General features: G+C 40.9%; 1 protein-coding gene across 1 annotated transcript; it reads right to left on the bottom strand.

Annotated features, from left to right (window-relative positions):
- Positions 1–19: 19 nt before the first annotated feature.
- On the bottom strand, positions 20–11013 carry MAK16 (MAK16 homolog; the record flags this gene model as incomplete). Its single annotated transcript, XM_080710072.1, has 10 exons — positions 20–217; positions 399–464; positions 1292–1405; positions 2658–2732; positions 6199–6253; positions 7966–8117; positions 8497–8561; positions 8670–8779; positions 9092–9141; positions 10999–11013. The coding sequence occupies 10 exons, from the start codon at positions 11011–11013 to the stop codon at positions 20–22; spliced, it is 900 nt and encodes a 299-aa protein (XP_080566198.1).
- Positions 11014–20120: the final 9107 nt, after the last annotated feature.

Genomic DNA, 20120 nt, shown 5'->3' with positions numbered 1-20120 from the left:
ACAAATGTCTGGAGGGAAATCACGTGGTTCTGGCCTTGGCCACAGGCTCTGTCTCTTGTTCGTACTCTATCTCTACATAGGCCCGTTTTCTCTGAAAAGGTTCCTTCAAGGGGGTTTTGCCTTTGCGTTTTGCATTACGGGCCTTTTCTTCTTCCTCTTCATTGGAGGCCTTATCATCCTGATCTTCATCACCACTGGTGTCTAGGTCATCCATATCCTAAGGCATGGAGAGAAAAGCTCAAATAATAGAGAAAACACTATAATCCTCAAAACTCCCTTTATTATTCTCTTAAGTTTAGAACAAACTACAGATTAGAACTACAGAATTTACTTGCTTCTGCACTTTTTTTTTTTTTGCTGAAGGCCAAAGGACATTTTTTTTAACCCTCAAAGCTCACCTCAAAATCACTGAGATCACTCTCATCCACTTCATCATCCTCCACAAATTCTCTTTTTCCTATATCCTAAAATAAAACATAAAACATAATTATTAGGTTCAGAACACACAACAAAGACCCAGTATAGACATCTACTTTAATTTTTTTTCTTTGTGTGTATGGCACTAGGGATTGAACCCAGAGGCATTCAAGCTATATCCCCAACCCAGTTTTATTTCTTATTTGGAAATAGGGTCTTGCTATGTTAATGAGTCTCACTACTTGCTGAGGCTGACCTCGAACCTGTGATCCTCCTGTCTCAGCCTCCCAAGTACGGGGATTACAGGTGTGTGCCACCTTGCCCAGCTTAGTTTATTTCTTTAATTAATAGCAGAATCAGTTGGACATGGTGGCACATACTTGTAATCCCAGTACTTGGGAGGTTGAGACAGAAGGACCACAGGTTTGTGGCCAACCTCAGATATTTAGTGAGACCCTGTTTCAAAATAAGGTATAAAATGTAGAGCTAGAGATGTAGCTCAGACGTAGAATGCCCCTGGGTTCAACCCCTAGTACTGCAAAAATGTAAACAAACAGTAGACTCAGCCAAAATTTAGTTTTTTCCAAGTTTTATTGTTCTCAATTAAAAAGATTTCAAGGTCATCAGTCAGTTCTTATATCCTATTAAATCATTAGAGCTAAAACAAGTTAAGACTAAAACTGTCAATTTACAGTTTGTTGACTGAGCCTGGAGAACAAAGCAGCCACTACTAAATCAAAACTAAACTCATGATAGAAATAAGATGTTTAAGTTATTTCTTGATTAGGGGCTAGAGATGATTTTTTTCCTTTATATTACATAAAATTATATGCAGTTCTACAGACTACTGCTTATCAAAACAAATAAGACTTACTTCCTCCTCCTCTTCATCATCTTTTTCCTCAGCATCTTCAGAGTCACTCTCTGCCTCCTGTTGTTCCAGAGCTTTGTCAAAGGCATGAATGGGGAAGTTGTAGATGTCGCCATACTGAAGAACAAACACAGATTGCCTTTAACTACCTTCGGGTACTATACCTGAAGCTCCACTGTCACGAGCATATTTTTTTCTCAGTGATTAAATGAGAGAACTTAATTTCCAGCCTATTCAAAAATATTATTTTCAAGCCTAGAGCTAGGAGTATAGACCATTTTTCACCTTAAATCAGTGGTTGATATAGACAGCTTCTATAGAGCATGAAACCAGGTCATTTAAAATTTAGTAGTTTATAAAACCCACGTATTTGGAACAAATGTAATTTTGCTGACAAGGGGAAACAGTAAAGAAAAAGCATATTTTAACCATGTATTACACTGATATTTAAAAATCAGATTCTTAAATTCATTTTTAAGAACTTTAAAAGATTAAAAATAATTTGTAGGAGAAGCAAAATCTTTTTTTGGTGGTATTGGGGGTGGAACCCAGAGGCTTTTTACCTCTGCACTATACTCCCAGACCCATTTTATATTTTATTTGTAAACAGGCCTTACTAAGTCACTGAGAGCCTCACTAAGTAGCTCTGAACCTGTGCGATCCTCCTGTCTCAGCCTCCCAAGTACAGGGATTACAAGTGTGCACCACCACGCCCAGCAGAAACAAAATCTTTTTATACAGAGATTGGGAACTGTTGACTTTGGGAACAAGAATTTAAAATAATAGTGTCAGGCATGGTGACGCATGCTTGTAATCCCAGAGTTTGGGAGGCTGAGACAGGAGGACTGCACAACAGGCTTGAAGCCAGGGCTCAACTACTTAGTGAGGCTCTCAGCAACTTAGTGAGACCCTATTTCCAAATAAAATATAGAATAGGTCTGGGAGTATAGCCTAGAGGTAGAAAAGCTCCTGGGTTCCACCCCCAATACCCCCCCCACCCACACACACAGAAATAATAGCAAAAAGGGAAAGGTCTCATGTAGTAAATTGAGTAGTTGTCCTAGCACATCTTCAAAACAAAACACATTTCCCAGTATTTCCTAGCATGCTACTTCCACTTAAAAAGTACAACTTGACTGGGCATGGTGGCACACACTTGTAATCCCAGCATTTAGGACACTGAGACAAGAGGACAGCATTAGGTACTTAGTGAGGTCCTCTGCAACTCAGCGAGACCCTGTTTCAAAATAAAGAATAAAAAATAGGGGTGTAGTTATACTCAGAAGTAGAATGCCCCTGGGTTCCATCCCCAATACTGCTAAAAAGAAAAAAAGTACAATTTGTATACCAAAGTTACTAGATTTCTCACCGTATCTTGTTTCAGTCTCTCCAGTAATTCCTTCTCAATGGCATTGTCCAGCTGAGCAGCTATTAGTGCTTTTTCCTATGAGAGAGTAAGAGCAAACCCATTTATTTCATTAGTATTCATTTTTCAGCTAACTGAAGTTGAAAAACCTACCAAGTTTTAAATAAGAAAGATAATGTAATAGTCTTATTACTGGGGCATATACCACTCAAATCAGATATACTTTTTCTTTCCCTCTCAAAGCCTCTCTTATAGGAAACTTTTGATTTAAAAATCCTATGATTTTATAAGTTGGGCATGTTGGTACACATCTGTGACCACAGTACTTGGAAGGCATAGATAGCAGGATCGCAGGTTCAAGGCCAGCCTCAGCAACTTAGCAACACCTCTCTCTCTCTCTTTTTTTTTTTTTTTTTGGTGGTACTGTGTTTCCTGGAAACCCTTCTACCTCCAGGCTACACTCCCAGACACCTTTTTTTTTTTTTTGACACCTTTTTTTTAAAAATATATTTTTGGGAAAACAGGGTCTCTTAAACCAGCTGAGGCTGGCTTTGAACTTGCATGATCCTCCTATCTCTGATCCTTCTCCTGTCTCTGCCTCCCAAGCACAGGGATTACAAGCATGCGCCACCACGCCCGGCCCATGCAAGGCCTCTTTCAAAATAAAAAGGGCTGGAGTTATAGCTTAGAGGTAGAATGTCCCTGGGTTCTACCTCCAGCACCAAAAATTAAATAGTAGAAATAATATGGTTTTATAAATAGAATTCTAAATTAAATTGTAACAAAGCCCTTTATAAACATATCATACATACATACCTACATATCTTTAAGAATCTCAGAAAAATAGCTCTAAAGCCAAACCTTGTAAAAGCGAAGAAACAGAGACTTTAGCCATTTATACATTTATATTTTCTAAAAAAAGTGAGTCCATGTGATACAAAAATAAAAACTCTCTTCCAGTGCTCTCTCAGCCAAGATGACATATGACATCAACCCCTATATTCCCATAACAAAAACAAAACAAAAAAAAAACCATCAGTCTACCTTGCTAGCCTAAGATTTTATATTAATTTGATGGTGAAAATCTGAGTTTTAACACAGAAGCTAAGTTAGAATGATACAGTGTGTGGGTTAAATCACAATGCTGGAGTCAGAGACACATGGCTCAGGTACAAGGCCACTCTGTCTTTAAAGCAAATAGTTACATTATTAACTCTAGTGAGCAAGATAGGCCCTGGGAAGAATTTAGCAGTTTGAAACTGATGGCCTTGCTCCTTTATTCAGATTATCACAGCTTGGTTGTTTATGTTTGGTTGGTTAAATGGATTTATAAAACGGGCATCGTGGCACGCACTTGTAATACCAGCATTCCCAGCATTTGGGAGGCTGAGACCAGAGGATGGCGGTTCGCGGACAGCCTCAGCTACTTAGTGAGGCCCTCCGCAATTTAATGAGACCCTGTTTCAAAATAAAGAATAAAAAATAGGGCAGGGGGTGTAGCTCAGAGGTCAAATGCCTCTGGGTTCCACCCCAAGACCCACAAAAAAAATGGATTTATAGATGATATTGAACTTTTTATTATTATTATTATTTTTTTTTTTTGCAGTACTAGGGATTGAACTCAAGGGCAATCTACCTCCTAAGTACACCTCCAGCCCTAATTTTACTTTTTTAATTTGAAAACAGGATCTTATCAGGTTGATGAATTTCACTACTTGCTGAGAATGTCCCTGAACCTGAAATCTTCCTGTCTCAGTCTCCCACCACACCTGGCTTATGCAGACATTTTAAAAAGACTGGCTTATGCAGACATTTTAAAAAGAAGTGGGGCCAGGCATGGTGGTGCATGCTTGTAATCCCAGCATTCAGGAGGCTGAGACCAGAGGATTGCGGTTTGCAGACAGCCTCAGCTACTTAGTGAGGCCCTTTGCAACTTAGTGAGACCTTGTTTCAAAATAAAGAATAAAAAATAGGGCAGGGGGTATAGCTTGGAGGTCGAATTCCTCTGGGTTCCATCCCCAGACCTGCCAAAAAAAAAAAAAAAGTGGGGCTGGTGTTTATAGCTCAGTGAGTGCTTGTTTAGCATGTGTCAGGCCCTAGGCTTTGATCCTCAGCACCAATAAATAAATAAATAAATAAATAAATAAATAAATAAATAAATAATAAAAAATAAAATAAAAGGCCACATGATGCAGTGATGCTAAAAACATGTCTCCTATAAAAATTACAAACTCATGCTTTAAATTTTTGGCAAAAGAATTTTTCAATCCATTTAAAATCTTCCTAATCTACATTTTCCAAAGGGTTCCAAACTCACTTGGTAAAAATTGAAAAATCGAATTAATTCTGAAAGAATATAAAAACTCACCAGCTAGACTTGAACATAATCCTACGCATAACTGGTGGAGTTGTTAAAAATTAATAGCAGTGCCGGGCGTGGTGGCACACGCTTGTAATCCCCACGCTTGGGAGGCTGAGGCAGGAGGATCGCGCAGGTTCGAAGCCAGCCTCAGCTACTTATTGAGACTCTCAGCAACTTAGTGAGACCCTGTTTCCAAATAAAATATAAAATAGGTCTGGGAGTGTAGCCCGGAGGTAGAAAGCCTCTGGGTTCCACCCCAAGTACCACACACACACACACACACACACACACAAAATAATAATAATAGCAAACTCTTCATATAATAGCAAACTCTTCATATAAAGTAACAATGTCTTTATAAATACCTGAGATAAAGTTATGATAGCCCTTAAAAACATTTATACTAAGAACCAGACATTCATTTTGCTATATCATAAGCATCTCTTTACACATTACATTCATTAGTGGAAATATACATGTACAATAATGTTTACAAAAATATTGGGGAGTCTATGTTCAAAACTTTCATTGATGGAGTGACCAATCAAAATGTTTGGAGACCAACTGATATACTATATTTGATACAGAACTCTGATTAATGGGGGAAGAAAGGCATGAAAAGATTATTAAAGCTGTTTCTTAAAGGAAGACAAATGATTAAGCAAATATCTGTTGGTGAAAGAGAGGTAAACCAAGCAAATACCAAAAATGACTGAAAATTGAGCTTGTCAGGTATAGCTAGCTGAGTATCAGGTCTTGAAGCAGAAGGAAATTCAGCCTGAGTGAGGGGACAGTGAGGTGCTTAAGCAACTATTCTCTGGACCAGGACTGGAAGGTCCTGACTACATTTTCAATGGACAGGATAGTATTATCATCGCTATTCATACTTTTGTAATAAAACTGCTGCTGACATCAAAGAAGCAAATAATTCCAGACCAAAGAGTTTCCAATCCTTTACTAGTAATTTTAAAATCCAAAGAATTCAGTTTAGCAACCAATATGACCAGATTACACACAAAACTACTCGAAACTTAACTACTGTTGTTCTGTACTCCTGAACCATTATCCAGAGCTCAAGAGTTTATATGAATGATGATGACTAAATCTTTCTCTCACATCCTGCCTACAGAGCCCTCCCCCAGTGAAAACACAGAATCTAAGAATATCAGAACAATAAGTTACCTCTCTCCTCTTCTCCCTACGCTCCACCTTCTTACTCAAAGGAACAAGTTTCCTCCTAGGGAGAAAAAAAAAAAACATCAGAAAACCCAAGTTCAAGCCGGGCGTGGTGGCGCACGCTTGTAATCTCCGCGTTTGGGAGGCAGAGACAGGAGGATCGCGCAGGTCTGAAGCCAGCCGCACTGGCTTAAGAGACACTGTTTCCAAATAAAAATTTATTTTAAAAAATAGGTGTCTGGGAGCCTAGTAGAAGGGTTTCCAGGAACCTCAGTACCACCACGGAAAAAAAAAAAATCCAAGTTCATTTGCTTTGTATTCCATTTAAAAGATAAAAGAATTGGAACTGGTTTTGTTGGGTTCAGCTCAATACAGCAAAATGTACTACTTTCAAGTTAATACTAGGAATATACCAGTTTCTTATAAGCTTATGTGAGAAATTTGGACATTTTAACACAAACACACACACACACACACACACACACACACACACACACACACACACACATCTACATAACTAGGGATTGAACCCGCATTCTACTTCTGAGCTACACCCTTGCCCTTTTTATATTTTTTTGTTTTGAAACAAGGTCTAAGTTGTTGAGGTCCACACTGAACCTGTAATCCTCCTGTCTCAGCCTACCAAGTACTGGAATAATAGATGTGCACCACCACACCTGGGTTAACTTTTTTTCTTTTTTTGCAGTACTAGGGATGGAACCAAGGGGCACTCTACTTCAGAGCTACACCCCCAGCCAAATTTTTTATTTATTTTGAAACAGGGTCTCACTGAGTTACAAAGGGCCTTATTAGGTAGTTGAGGCTGTTTATGAACTGTGATCCTCCTGTCTCTGCCTCCCAATTGCTGGGATTACAGGCGTACACCACCAGGCCTGGCCTTAACATATTTTTTAATGTAACATATATTTTAATGTGACTTTAGGCATTCAGAGACTTCTGAGGGCATCCACTATACTAAGATTAATGCTTCAGTCAAATTTTCTGCAAAGGAATGACATCTTTTATATTCTCTCCAAGTCTCAACAAAAACACATTAGTGTCTAACACTCCAGAAGGTATCCTACTAGTTCTATGGATTTAATATAACTTAAAAATAGGGTCTCTTAAGCCAGCTGAGGCTGGCTTTGAACCTGCACGATCCTCCTGTCTCAACCTCCCAAGCGCAGGGCTTACAAGCATGCACCACCACACCCGGCATTATATTCTTTTTTATTTGTATTTTTAATATCATTTTTCAAATCCCCGGTGTTAAAAGTCCCTCAATTATACATTTTCTGAGGTAGATGTTCAGACAGAGAGGTAGATAATCAAGATATACTTTCCTATTTTAAATTTTCTGCAAAATCAAAGGGCACACTTAAACTAAAATTTTTTCTTAGCATATAAAATTGCTTTGCAATTAGCATATAAAGGTGAATTTAGCAGCTGGGAGTGGTGGTGCACGCTTGTAATCCCAACATTTGGGAGGCTGAGACCTGGAGGATCACGGTTCGCAGACAGCCTCAGCTACTTAGTGAGGCCCTCCGCAACTCAGTGAGATCCGGTTTCAAAATAAAGATTAAAAAAATAGGGCAGGGAGTATAGCTCAGAGGTCAAATGTCCCTGGGTTCCATCCCCAGACCTGCAAAAATAAAATAAAATAAAAGTTGAATTTAACAGAAAGCATTCCTAGAGTTAAACAATCTCAACTTCATTCATATCATGCTCCATGGAAAGATTTTAAAATGAGTAATAAATGACTCAAATACTTACTGTCGCTTTAGTGTAAGTTTTCTAATTCGAATTAGGTACTGGGTTATCTTGGTGAATCTCTGCTTACATTTGTGTCGAATGAAGCGAGGCCAGTAAATCAGATTTTCATCTATTTGTTCCAGTGCTTTCTCATAGTTTTTATTAAGCCGGACCTACCCAATAAGAAAAAGGAAGCTTGAGGAACAGGCGGGAGAGATTTACTAGGTCTATGCTGTCAACAACGCTCATGAGGATGGCTTCAAAGTTTAACTTAGAAGTTGCCAAGGAAAAGAGAAAAGCATGCAACATTTTTTTTTTTTTGGGGGGGGGGGTTCCTGGGAATTGAAGCCAGGGTGCTCTACCTATGAGCTATACCCCAGCTCTTTTTTATTTTGAAACAGGACTTATTGCTAAGTTGCTGAGGCTGGCTGGCTATGAACCTGCAGTCCTCCATCTCAGCCTCCCAAATACTGGAATTACAGCCTGTACCACCACATCCAGCTGCACTTTTGCTCTTCACCTACGATCATTGTTTGGTTTTTAAAGTCTTACCCGCTCCCAGAGACGCCTTGGAAAAGCTGCTCGTTCTATAACCTTCATATACAAGTAGCACTGTCCTGAAAGATAAAGTAAAATATCTTTAAATATTATTTACAGAAAGACTAAAGACCATACTTTTTAAAGCTGTTGAATAGTTCTCAGGGAAGTTAAAACTGAAGAAATACCTTTCTCTTCTTTGATAGTGGCATACTGACTATTTGCCAGGGGACAGGATGAACGGTTGCATAGTCCAGTCAGGCTGTATTCATTTCTGCAAAAACCCTGAGTCTTGGTTCTAGAATGTAATGAAAGAACCAAAGGTTATAAGATAATTACCAAGAAATCAACTAAAGAATTTTAGTAGCTGGGTGTGGTGGCACACGCTTGTAATCCCAGTACTTGGGAGGCTGAGTCAGGAGGATCACAGGCACATGGCCAGCCTCCACAACTTAGGCCCTCCACAACATGGTGAGACCCTGTCTCAAAATAAAGAATGAAAAATAGGGCTGGGGGTGTAGCTCGGAGGTAGAATGCCACTAGGTTCAATCCCCAGTACTGCAAAAAATAAACAAAATAATTTTAGTCCAGGTTGTAAATTTAAACTCACCGTATTTTGAAGGAACAAAATTGCTTGTTTCCTAGTGTATCCCAGATAACCTGCAAGACAAAGTAAAAACCCAATTCAATTGCTCTGCCCCAACAGATGCCATATTCACTTAATGCAGTTTTATTTTTTTGTTTTTTGCCATACTGGGGATGGGGCATTCTGCCTCTGACCTACACTCCCAGTCCTACTTTTTATTCCTTATTTTAAAACAAGGTCACACTGAGCTGGGCATGGTGGCGCACGCTTGTAATCCCAGCATTTGGGAGGCTGAGACCTGGAGGATCGCGGTTCGCGGACAGCCTCAGCTACTTAGTGAGGCTCTCTGCAACTCAGTGAGACCCGGTTTCACAATAAAGAATAAAAAATAGGGCAGGGAGTGTAGCTCGGAGGTCAAATGCCCCTGGGTTCCATCCCCACACCCGCAAAAAAAAAAGGGTAACACTGAATTGCAAAAGGCCTCACTAAGTAGCTGAGGCTGCCTGCAAACCGTTATCTTCCTGTCTCAGCCTTCCACAATGCTGGGATTACAAGCGTGTGCCACTGTGCCTGGCCTCTGACTTGTTTTCTTTACATAAAGTGTTAAGATTCCTGAAGAAAACCTAAATACAGTAGCAATACCAGTCCTCTTACTCAAAATATTTTCTATATATGTGTAGCATCAACTGTAGTTTGCCTATCTTTGACAAAAATGGGATATTATGCTCATTATCCATTGTTAAAGGTTGCATAGTACTAGATTTTTTAATAGCATGACTATTTCACTGAGAAAAGTATCTGTTACTATCCTTCACTAATGTATTCATTATTCACTCAGCATTTATTATATACTTAATTCATGAAAGGCACTGATATCTCCAACTCCTAACATACAAAAGGCACTCCCCTGGCAGGCATATCAACTTCATGACCTCTCATCCTCTTAATTCCTATAACAAGTCACATTGTTGTCCTTTATATTCTATCTCCAGATCTTTGTATTTTTGCTCTTCCTGGGAAAGCCTAGGGTGTTTTTCCCCTCATTACATTTTTTAGGTCTCAAATTAAAAGTTTGCTCCGAGAAACTTTTCCTGACCAGCCCTATTTAAAGTGGCCGCTTCTAATTGCTTTCTACTTCATTATTACTGATACTGATTTCTTTCTTTTTTTTTTTTTTTTTTCCCGGTACTGGAGGAGGAACCCAGGGGCATTCTACCTCCGAGCTACATCCCCATCCCTATTTTTTAGTTGCAAATGGCCTGAGTATCTGTCGGAGAACCGAGATCCTCCTATCTCAGGCTCCTATCTCTGGCATTACAAACGTGCCCCACCACGGCCGGCTCTGATACTTCTTTCTTAACACACAGTGCCGTTTTATATATTAATTCACTTGTTCACTATCTCCCTCACCATAGTCCTCCAAGTGAGCAGGGTTGTTTTGGGGGTGGGGGTTCTGTTTTAACAAACCTTGGTAATTACCACAATGCCTAGTACATTATAAGCACTTATTTTTTTCAACATCTAAATGAATGAATCTAGGATGCTTCTGAAAGTTCTCTCTTGGGCAGAGTAGAAACAAGAGTGAGAGAAAGAAAACCTAGTAGAAGCAGACAAAAAGTAATGTGCATATGTTTGAGGAAGATCCTGAAATCCAAACTCCGCCGCCAGCCCGATCCGCCCTCTCAAGGACCGTCGGCTGGCAGCGTGGCAGACAAGTGCTGCTAGGCGCCGAGCCTGGGCTGGGTGGGGGCCCTGCCTCTCAAGCGATCCCGGGGTAGACACGCGTTGGGAACCCACTTTCCCAAACCGGGGTGCACTTCACGTCCGGAAGCACGAAGCAAAGAGGTCAACTAAGTCTGCGGTTTGAGAGTGTTAAAATGGGCGAAATGCCCTACGCAAACCCCGGTGTCAGAGCAACTGAGGGAACTCACATCATCCGACTGCATGGCGTCAGCTTGCAGCGCCTTGGCCGGGTCCGGAAGCAGATTTGCTTCTTCCGGGGAGTCACTTCCGGAAAGCTTCGCCTCGCCTCCCGCGAGAAGCTGAGTCTCCGGAGGCTCACAGCGCCCCCTGGTGGTCAAACTCTCGTGCGCGTGCAAGCTCCCCCGCGCGCGGACGTCAGCGTGCGCGCGCCGCCCTGGCTCCCGTTGGGACCACGCGCTAGGAGCTGTGCGCGCTCCCGCCGCGGCCCGAAGGCCAGAGGCGCCCAGCGACAGCCCATGGGTGTTAGGAGCGAGTTAGGTTAAGCCCTTCTCCTTGCTTATTCCAAGGGATAGCCCTGTTGGTGCGTCCTGACGTTTCCAATTCAGGGATCGGATATTTCGCTGGTAGGGTTGGGGGTGGGGCTAGTTCACACTGATTTTTTTTTTTTTCCCAAAAGAAAGGTCATTTGAATGCAGAAAGAGTGAGAAGGGCACAGTCTCACAGTAAGGATGGACCCTTGGATTGAAGGCATATCCCATTATGAAGTAATTATGTCAAAAAACGCGGGGTCTATGAGGCCTGGCTGGAAGAGATTGAGAACAAAAGAACTCCAGCAGTGACAGAAAAACTGCCCTAAGCATCCCGCTGCCCAAAAATCTACCTGTGTGGCCTCCAAGACCACCAATGGGGCCGGGCATGGTGGCGCAGGCTTGTAATCCCTGCGCTGGGGAGGCTGAGACAGGAGGATCACACGGGTTTGAAGCCAGCCTCAGCTACTTAAGTGAGGCTCTCAGCAACTTATTGAGACCCTGTTTCCAAATAAAATATAAAAATGGGTCTGGGAGTATAGCCCGGAGGTAGAAAGCCTCTGGGTTCCACCCGCAGTACCACCAAACAAAACAAAACAAAACAAAACAAAACAAAACAGACCACCAATGGGGAAAAGCCAGGACTGGTACCTATCATTCTCTCCTAAGGCCCGTAAGTCTGTAATAGCGGGGGGGGGGGGGGGGGGGGGGGGGGGGGGGCGGCTCTCCTGGACTCTCTCCCAGTCAGGTGCCTCCTCACAGATATATCCCAAAATAAATCTGTTCCTGCTGTCAAGCTCATGATATTTACCAACACAAATAATGCAGTTTTGCAGTATGGTAGTGCAAACCATGATTCAGAGCTATTGATTTAGTACTTGATTTAGTACTAGTTTTGGAGCCAAATTTAGATTATGAAAATCAACAGCCATTTGGTAGGTATCTTTAGGCAAGTCTCTTTTATCAACCTATCGCCCCATTTGAAAATGCAGACATATGAGGACTAAAGGCACGTTAAATGCATACTTTAAGTTGCTTCAAAAAAGTAGCTGTGATTATTCTCAGTACACTTACAGTTTCAGTCTGATGTCCTGTAGTACCCCACACCACCAGGTGACTTGTGAAGAAAATTGCATCGCTGTCGTATCTTAGAGATGCTGCCTAGCAATCTTTTCCTCCAAAAAGTAAAAACTTCAAATTAAAATGAATAATGTAGAACCATCTTTCACATGAGAAGTATGTTTTTGTTTTTGTTTTTGTTTGGTACTGGGGATTGAACCTATAGGCATTTACCTTTGAGCTACACCCCAGCCCCATTTTATTTTTATCTTTACATTAACTGATTGATTGATTGCAGTACTGGGGTTTGAACCCAGGGGCATTTTCCTTCTGAACTACATCCCCAGCTCTGTGAACCTATATTCCTCCAATCCTCCTGTCTCAGCCTCCCAAGTACTTGGATTACAGGCATGTGCCACCATGCCCAGCTTTTATTTTTATTTTGAAACAGGATCTCACAAGGTGGATGAAAGTCTCACTACCTGATGAGGCTGTCCTCGGACCTTTGATTCGTTTGTTTGTTTGTTTGTTTGTTTATTTATTTATATGCGGGTATGGGGGTGGAACCCAGGGGCATTTGACCTCCGAGCTATACCTCCTGCCCTATTTTTTATTCTTTATTTTGAAACCAGGTCTCACTGAGTTGCAGAGGGCCTCACTAGGTAGCTAAGGCTGACTGCGAACTGCAATCCTCTGGTCTCAGCCTCCTGAATGCTGGGATTACAAGTGTGAGCCACCACGCCCAGCTTTGTTTTTCTGTTTTAAAAGACTCTAGTAAACCAGGTGTGGAGGCACACACTTGTAATCCCAGGACTTGGGTGGCAGGAGGATCCCAGATTCATAGCCAGCCTCAGCTACTTAGTAAAGCCCTTCCTCAACTTAGTAAGACCCCATTTCAAAATAAAGAATAAAAAATAGGGCTGGATATGTAGCATGGAGATAGAATGCCCCTGGGTTCAATCCCCAGTCCTGAAAAACAACAACAAAAATCTCTAATAAGTGAGAAGTGAATGTTTTTTCTCACTGCTTCCAAAACCCTGTAAGTAATTCGCTGAGTAGTTTAGGAGCACTTGCTCTGTGCTAGATACAGGTCTGTGAGCTTGAGATGAAGCCATGAAGGGGGAAGAAAAGAGGAAGAAAACAAAGCTCTGCCCTTCAAGGAGCTCACTTAGTAACGGGAGTCCCAGAGTTGGCAAATAAATTATACCGTGTAGTGTTATGCCATAAAATGTTAAGCATTATAAAGATAACAAAACAGATGTGTAGTGGCACATTCTTAATCCCAGCTACTTAGAAGGCTGACTGAGACAGGAAGATGTCTTGAGCCCCAAAATTTTAGGCCAGCCTATGCAATATAGCATGACCTTTGTCTCAAAGAGAGAGAGAGAGAGAGAGAGAGAGAGAGAGAGAGAGTAAGGTAAGTTAATAGAGAAAAAAACTGCTGTATTTATTTATTCATTTTTTTATTTAATTTATTTTGGGTGGTACTGGTATTCCTGGACACCCTTCTACCTCTGGGCTACACTCCCAGACCTATTTTATACATTTATTTGGAAACAGGGTCTCTTAAGTGAAGGAGGTTGGCTTCGAACTTGCGAGTTCCTCTTGTCTTTGCCTCCCAAGCACGGGGATTACAAGCATGCGCCATCATGCCGGGCTCAAGACTGCTCTTTAGAAAGGATAATGGGGGAAGACAGGAAATTATATCTAAATAGGAACCCTTGGTAAAGTGATGTGATAAACCGTGTGGAACATGTTAAGACAAAATAAAGAGCAAGCCAGCATTCCAGAGACAAGGAAATGCTTGTAGCAATCAAGGAGGAGTAGGGAAAAGTGTGGGCTGGAGGGTGAAGAGCAAGGAGGGAAGCAGTAGGAAAAGAGCTTGGAGATGAAAACAGACTCCAGCTCTGCACAGTTGTGTTCAACCAAGTCTTCAACCTTCACAGTAAAATCAACTGGAGGCCTTTTTTAAACAATCCTGGTATCGAGACTGCATCTCAGACCAAAGAGGGCATCACTTTTCTGGTACCTTTTTAAGTGATTCTGGTGTGCTGCCAAGGACCACATAAATGACCCCTTTGGCTGCTGCATAGATGGCAAAGGAGCAAAACTGAAAGCAAAAGAGACAGGAGCACATCACAGTAGTTCAGCAATAAGCGATGGTGACTTGGACTAAAAAGTAGAGGCAGGGGTAATTAGAAGGTCTAGGATTTCGGATGCATTTTTAAGGTGTGACCCCAAGACTTATAGATAGGTTGCATGAAGAAGGAGAGAAAACAGAGTTGAGGGTGACTCCACCATTTGAGGGCAGAGCAATTAGGCAACTGGAATTAGGTTGGGACGTATTCAGACTTGGCAGTGGGTGGGATGAGGCAGAGAATCAAGAGATCAGTTTTAGACTTGTTAAATTTTAACTCTTAGACATTCTGTACCAGTATTGGGAACGGCCTAGGAAGATTTGGGAAAGCTCTGATTATTAATATATTTCAAAAGAAGATGATTGATATTTCAAAAATAGTTGTGTCAAAATGGCGGCAGACATGGGTGAGGGGCAGATCTGTGCAAGGACTTGATCTCTGTCTAAAACAGGCAGTTATTCCAGTGTAAATTAACCTAGCTCAAAATAATTACCAAGTCAATAGAGGAGAGCTAAGACTTCTGCTTTCTAAAGAGATCTACATGATGATCTAGGGAGGATAGACACCTTGCCACACCTGGTTGGGGGAGGTACCTTTCAGGGTTAAGGGGAGGTACCTTACAGGGACGTTCACTACGTCAGAGTCACGCAAACAAGATGGAGGTCATGGGTATAAAAGGCCGAGTCCACGTGTAAGCCCTTTGGTATACTCATTCGAGTCATCCCCTCCTGCCATTTTGGCATGGGGCTGTATTTCTATTTTCTGTATTTCCATCTTTTAATAAACTTCTTTAAATCTTCAGCAAGAGTTCGGGCTAATGTGTATTTATACTTAGCTCAGAACAAGAATCCGTGATTTTTCTGTTTTCCTGTTTGTGTGGTTGTGGTGGGGGAATTACTTCTCCCCTCACACACCAAACACATTTCAATTGCAACAATTCAAGTTGAAATGCCAATAAGGCAGTGAGTTACAGAACTGTGGCGTTCAAGGAAGAAATAGCATCATAGATAGACTATTGGGTTTCATCAATATATAGACACATGAATTTGGGAAGATTACCTAGGGCTGTAATGCTAAATATATAAACAATATACACACATATATTGGCTGAGATATCATCTAAAACACTTTTAGAAATATATATGCTCAATTGCACAATATTAAACTTATACCTAAGAGCTGGGCATGGTGGCCCATGCTTGTAATCCCCGCCCGCACTTGGGAGGCTGAGATAGGAGGATTGTGCAGGTTCGAAGCCAGCCTCAACTGGCTTAAGAGACCCTGTTTCCAAATAAAATATAAAATAGGTCTGGGAGTGTAGCCCAAGGTAGAAGGCCCCTGGTTTCCATCCCCAGTAACACCCCCCCAAAAAAAAACAACTTATACCTAAGTATTTTCATCGTAAATTTAAATAATTGAAATTATGTAATTTCTAACATATTATAACCATTGACATTTGAAAAGTTACAGCAGTTCCCCTTTATTCATGTTTTCACTTTCTGTAGTTTCAGATATCTGTAGTCAACATGGCCCAAGAATATTAAACAGGGAATTTCAGAAACAATACATTTATAAGTTTGTTTTAGATTTTTTTATTTTTTGCAGTGCTGAGGATAGAACCCAGGGCCTCATGTATGCCAGACAAAAGTGCTCTATCACTAAGCTACACCACCAATTCTGTACAGTACATTGTTATAACTGTTATGCTTTAAGTTTTATTAATCTCTTACTGTGCCTAATTTATAAACTTTATCATTAATATGTATGTATTGGAAAAAAACAAAGTATATATAGAATTTGCCTATCCAAAGCCAGGCGTGGAGGCACACGCTTGTAATCCCAGCATTCAGGAAGCTGAGACCTGGAGGATCGTGGTTCACCGACAGCCTCAGCTACTTAGTGAGGCCCTCTGCAACTCAGTGAGACCCAGTTTCAAAATAAAGAATAAAAAATAGGGCAGGGGGTGTAGCTCAGAGATCAAATACCCCTGGGATCCATCCCCAGACCCGCCAAAAAAAAAAAAAAAAAAAGAATTTGCCTATCCATGTCCTCAGGCCTCTCCTGAGGGACTTGGAACATATGCCCAATGTACCAGTATTGGGAATGGCCTAGGAAGATTTGGGAAAGCTCTGATTATTAATATATTTCAAAATAAAATAATTGATATATTTCAAAATAGTTGTGTCAAAATGGCGGCAGACATGGGTAAAGAAAGTGATAAGTTGGGTCCTACACTCATGTGACTTTGTGTCACATGACCTCTGCAGGGCAAGGGAGGGGCTGAAACCCCCCCCCCCCCCCCCCCCGCGAGAATTGGGCGTTCCTGCGAGTAAACCCCCATCTCGTGAGATGCATACCTTGAAAAGGAGAGCCCGTGTCCTCAAGCTTTGGACAGACGCATGGGCCCTGTCTGGGTGGAACCCAGAGGCTTTCTACCTCTGGGCTAAACTCCCAGACCTTTTTTATATTTTATTTGGAAAGAGGGTCTCACTAAATTGCTGAAAGCCTCATTAAGTAGCTGAGGCTGGCTTTGAACCCGTGCAATCCTCCTGTCTCAGCCTCCCAAGTGCTGGGATTACAAGTGTGCACCACCACACCTGGCTAATGTTACATATTTTTATCCTTGAAAAGTGTTTCATTGATTATCCTGTCATATTTTCTGTCACAAAATATTGTTTTAAATTGAAGTAATTTTTAAAAATCCTATAATCTTAAGGTTCTATCTATTAAGAAAATATGTATGTAAGAAGTTTATGAAATCATTTCAATTATATTCAATTATTTTGTATAAATTTATGAACTTGCCAGGCATGGTGAAGCACGCTTGTGATCCCAGCCTTTGGGAGGCTGAGAAAAAAATTTATGGGGAATCATTTGAAATTGTTAGTAGGCAATTGACAAAAATATTTGTTTAAGCTTTCAGCATGTCAGATATAGCTCATATTTTTCTTATACTCAGTTATGCTTTGTCCTCCTTTTTTATGTTTCCTTTTTTATGTTTTAATTTTTTGGTGGTACTGGGGGTGGAACCCAGAGGCTTTCTACCTCCGGGCTATACTCCCAGACCTTTTTAATATTTTATTTTATTTGGAAACAGGGTCTCACTAAGTTGCTGAAAGCCTCACTAAGTAGCTGAGGCTGGCTTCGAACCTTCGTGATCCTCCTGTCTCAGCCTCCCAAGTGCCGGGATTACAAGCGTGCGCCACCATGCCCAGCTTTTATGTTTCCTGAACTGATTTTCCTTTCCCTACCAAACTCATGAAACTTGAAAGCTCTATGCAATATTATGGTTCTTTGTTTGTGTGTGTGTGGTACTGGCGCTGGAACCCAGGGGCTTTCTAACCCTGGGCTACACTCCCAGACCTCTTTTTATATTTTATTAGAAACAGGGTCTCACTGAGTTGTCAAGAGCTTAAGTAGCTGAGGCTGGCTTCGAACCTGTGCGATCCTCCTGTCTCAGCCTCCCAGACTGGGATTACAAGCATATGCCACCATGCCCAGTTTATAGACTTTCTTTTTTTTTTCTTTCTCTTTCTTTCTTTCTTTCTTTCTTTCTTTCTTTCTTTCTTTCTTTCTTTCTTTCTTTCTTTCTTTCTTTCTTTTGCAGGTTTGGGACCTCCGAGCTATACCCCCTGGCCTATTTTTTATTTTTATTTTTATTTTTTTGGTGGTACTGGGGGTGGAACTCAGAGGCTTTCTGTCATTAGATAGAGACAGGCCTAGTTCTCCTCTCCTATTGACTGGTTAATTACTTTGAGCTAGGTTATATGGCTATATTCCCAGACATATTTTTTATTTTATTTGGAAACAGGGTCTCACTAAGTTGCTGAGAGCCTCACTAAGTAGCTGAGGCTGGCTTCGAACCTGCACGCGAGATCCTCCTGTCTCAGCCTCCCAAGCGTGAGGATTACAAGCGTGCACCACCACGCCCGGCTTTTATTCTTTATTTTGAAACAGAGTCTCACTAAGTTGCAGAGGGCCTCACTAAGTAGCTGAGGCTGTCCATGAACTGTGATCCTCTGGTTTCAGCCTCCCGAATGCTGAGATTACAAGTGTGTGCCACCACGCCTCGCTTTATAGACTTTCAACTGCATAATTTTACTAAACTTCTAGTCCTTTGGGATGCTTTATTTATTATTTATTTATTTATTTATTTATTTATTTATTTATGGCATGGAGATTGAGCCTAAGGGCATTCTACTTCTGAGTTATACCCCCAGCCCTATTTTGTTTTTATTTTGAAACAGAATCTCCCTAACTTGATAAGAGTCTCACTACTTGCTTTGAAGCTGTCTTAAAACCTGTGAACCTCCTGTCCCAGCCTCCCAAGTGCTGGGATTACAGAAGTATGCCACTATACTCCATGAGCTATCACTTTAAAACTGGTAAATTCTTAGAAGGAAAAATGGCCTCAGAAATTAGGCTCACCTCTTTGGGTTTCTCTGCCTTTTAGAATGTAGGCCTGGGAAGTTCTTGTATTTTGTCAGCTTTAACATTTATTTTTGGTAATAGGTTTGGTCAGAAATGAATTAGACTGTTTCACTTGATGTAGAGCCTTGCCAATTAATTTTTATCCACTACCTTCAAAGGAAAAAGGTATCTTGGTACAAAACACTTAATGTGAGTTCCAACAGGGGTGAATAAGGTGAGTAGAATTTTCTGAAAAGGTTTATTATAAAGTTATACTATTTGCAGTAGTATGTAATACCACCCAGATGTAGAAAGAAAATAATGGAACAGAACAGAGAACCAGAAACACTTTCATACATATAAGGACATAGACACACACTAGAGTGGTATTACAGATTAGTGGAGTAATAATAATAATAATAAAATAATAATAATAATAATAACAACAACAACAACACCTATTATTATTATTGGCAAGTATATACACCACCAGCAACTTCTCACCTGATAGAGATCTATGTGTGAACTGGCAACCCCATTTTGTTATGCAGTTTAGGAATATCCCTTAAAATATGTCTTTACCTCCAATGGACCAATAATTCTGCTTCTACGTATATAATTTAGAGAAAAAAAATATATATGAAGACATGCACAAACATCTTTAAAGTAACAGTGCTTACTCAAACAATATAAGCAGGCTAAAAGTTCATCAATAGAAAAATGCATGTCAAGCCGGGCGTGGTGGCATACTCTTGTAATCCCAGTGTTTAGAGGCTGAGACAGAAGGATTGCACAGGTTCAAAGCCAGCCTCAGCTACTTAGTGAGGTTCTCAGCAACTTAGTGCGACACTGTTTCCAAATGAAGGATAAAAAATAGGTCTGGGAGTATATCCCAGAGGTAGAAAAGCCCCTGGGTTCCACCCCCAGTACCATAAAAAAAAAAAAAAAGAAAAAGAAAAATGCATGTCAATTTGTACCAGTATTGGGAATGGCTTAGGAAAATTTGAGAAAGCTCTGATTATTAATAGATATATTTCAGAAATAATTGTGTCAAAATGGCAGACCTGGAGAGAGAAAGAACTATTGAAACTTAGATTGACTTAGCTAAAAGTAATTAGCAAGTCCATAGGAGAGGAGAACTAGGCCTATCTCTGTCTAAAGACAGATCTACATGATTAGATAAGGTAGCTAGGATGGGAGGAGGGGTTGACCTTT

Source organism: Muscardinus avellanarius (assembly GCF_963383645.1).
Source record: "Muscardinus avellanarius genome assembly, chromosome: 14".
Taxonomy (NCBI): Eukaryota; Metazoa; Chordata; class Mammalia; order Rodentia; family Gliridae; genus Muscardinus; species Muscardinus avellanarius.
The sequence above is the reverse complement of the archived record's forward strand: the minus strand, read 5'-3'. Positions and strand labels throughout refer to the sequence as shown.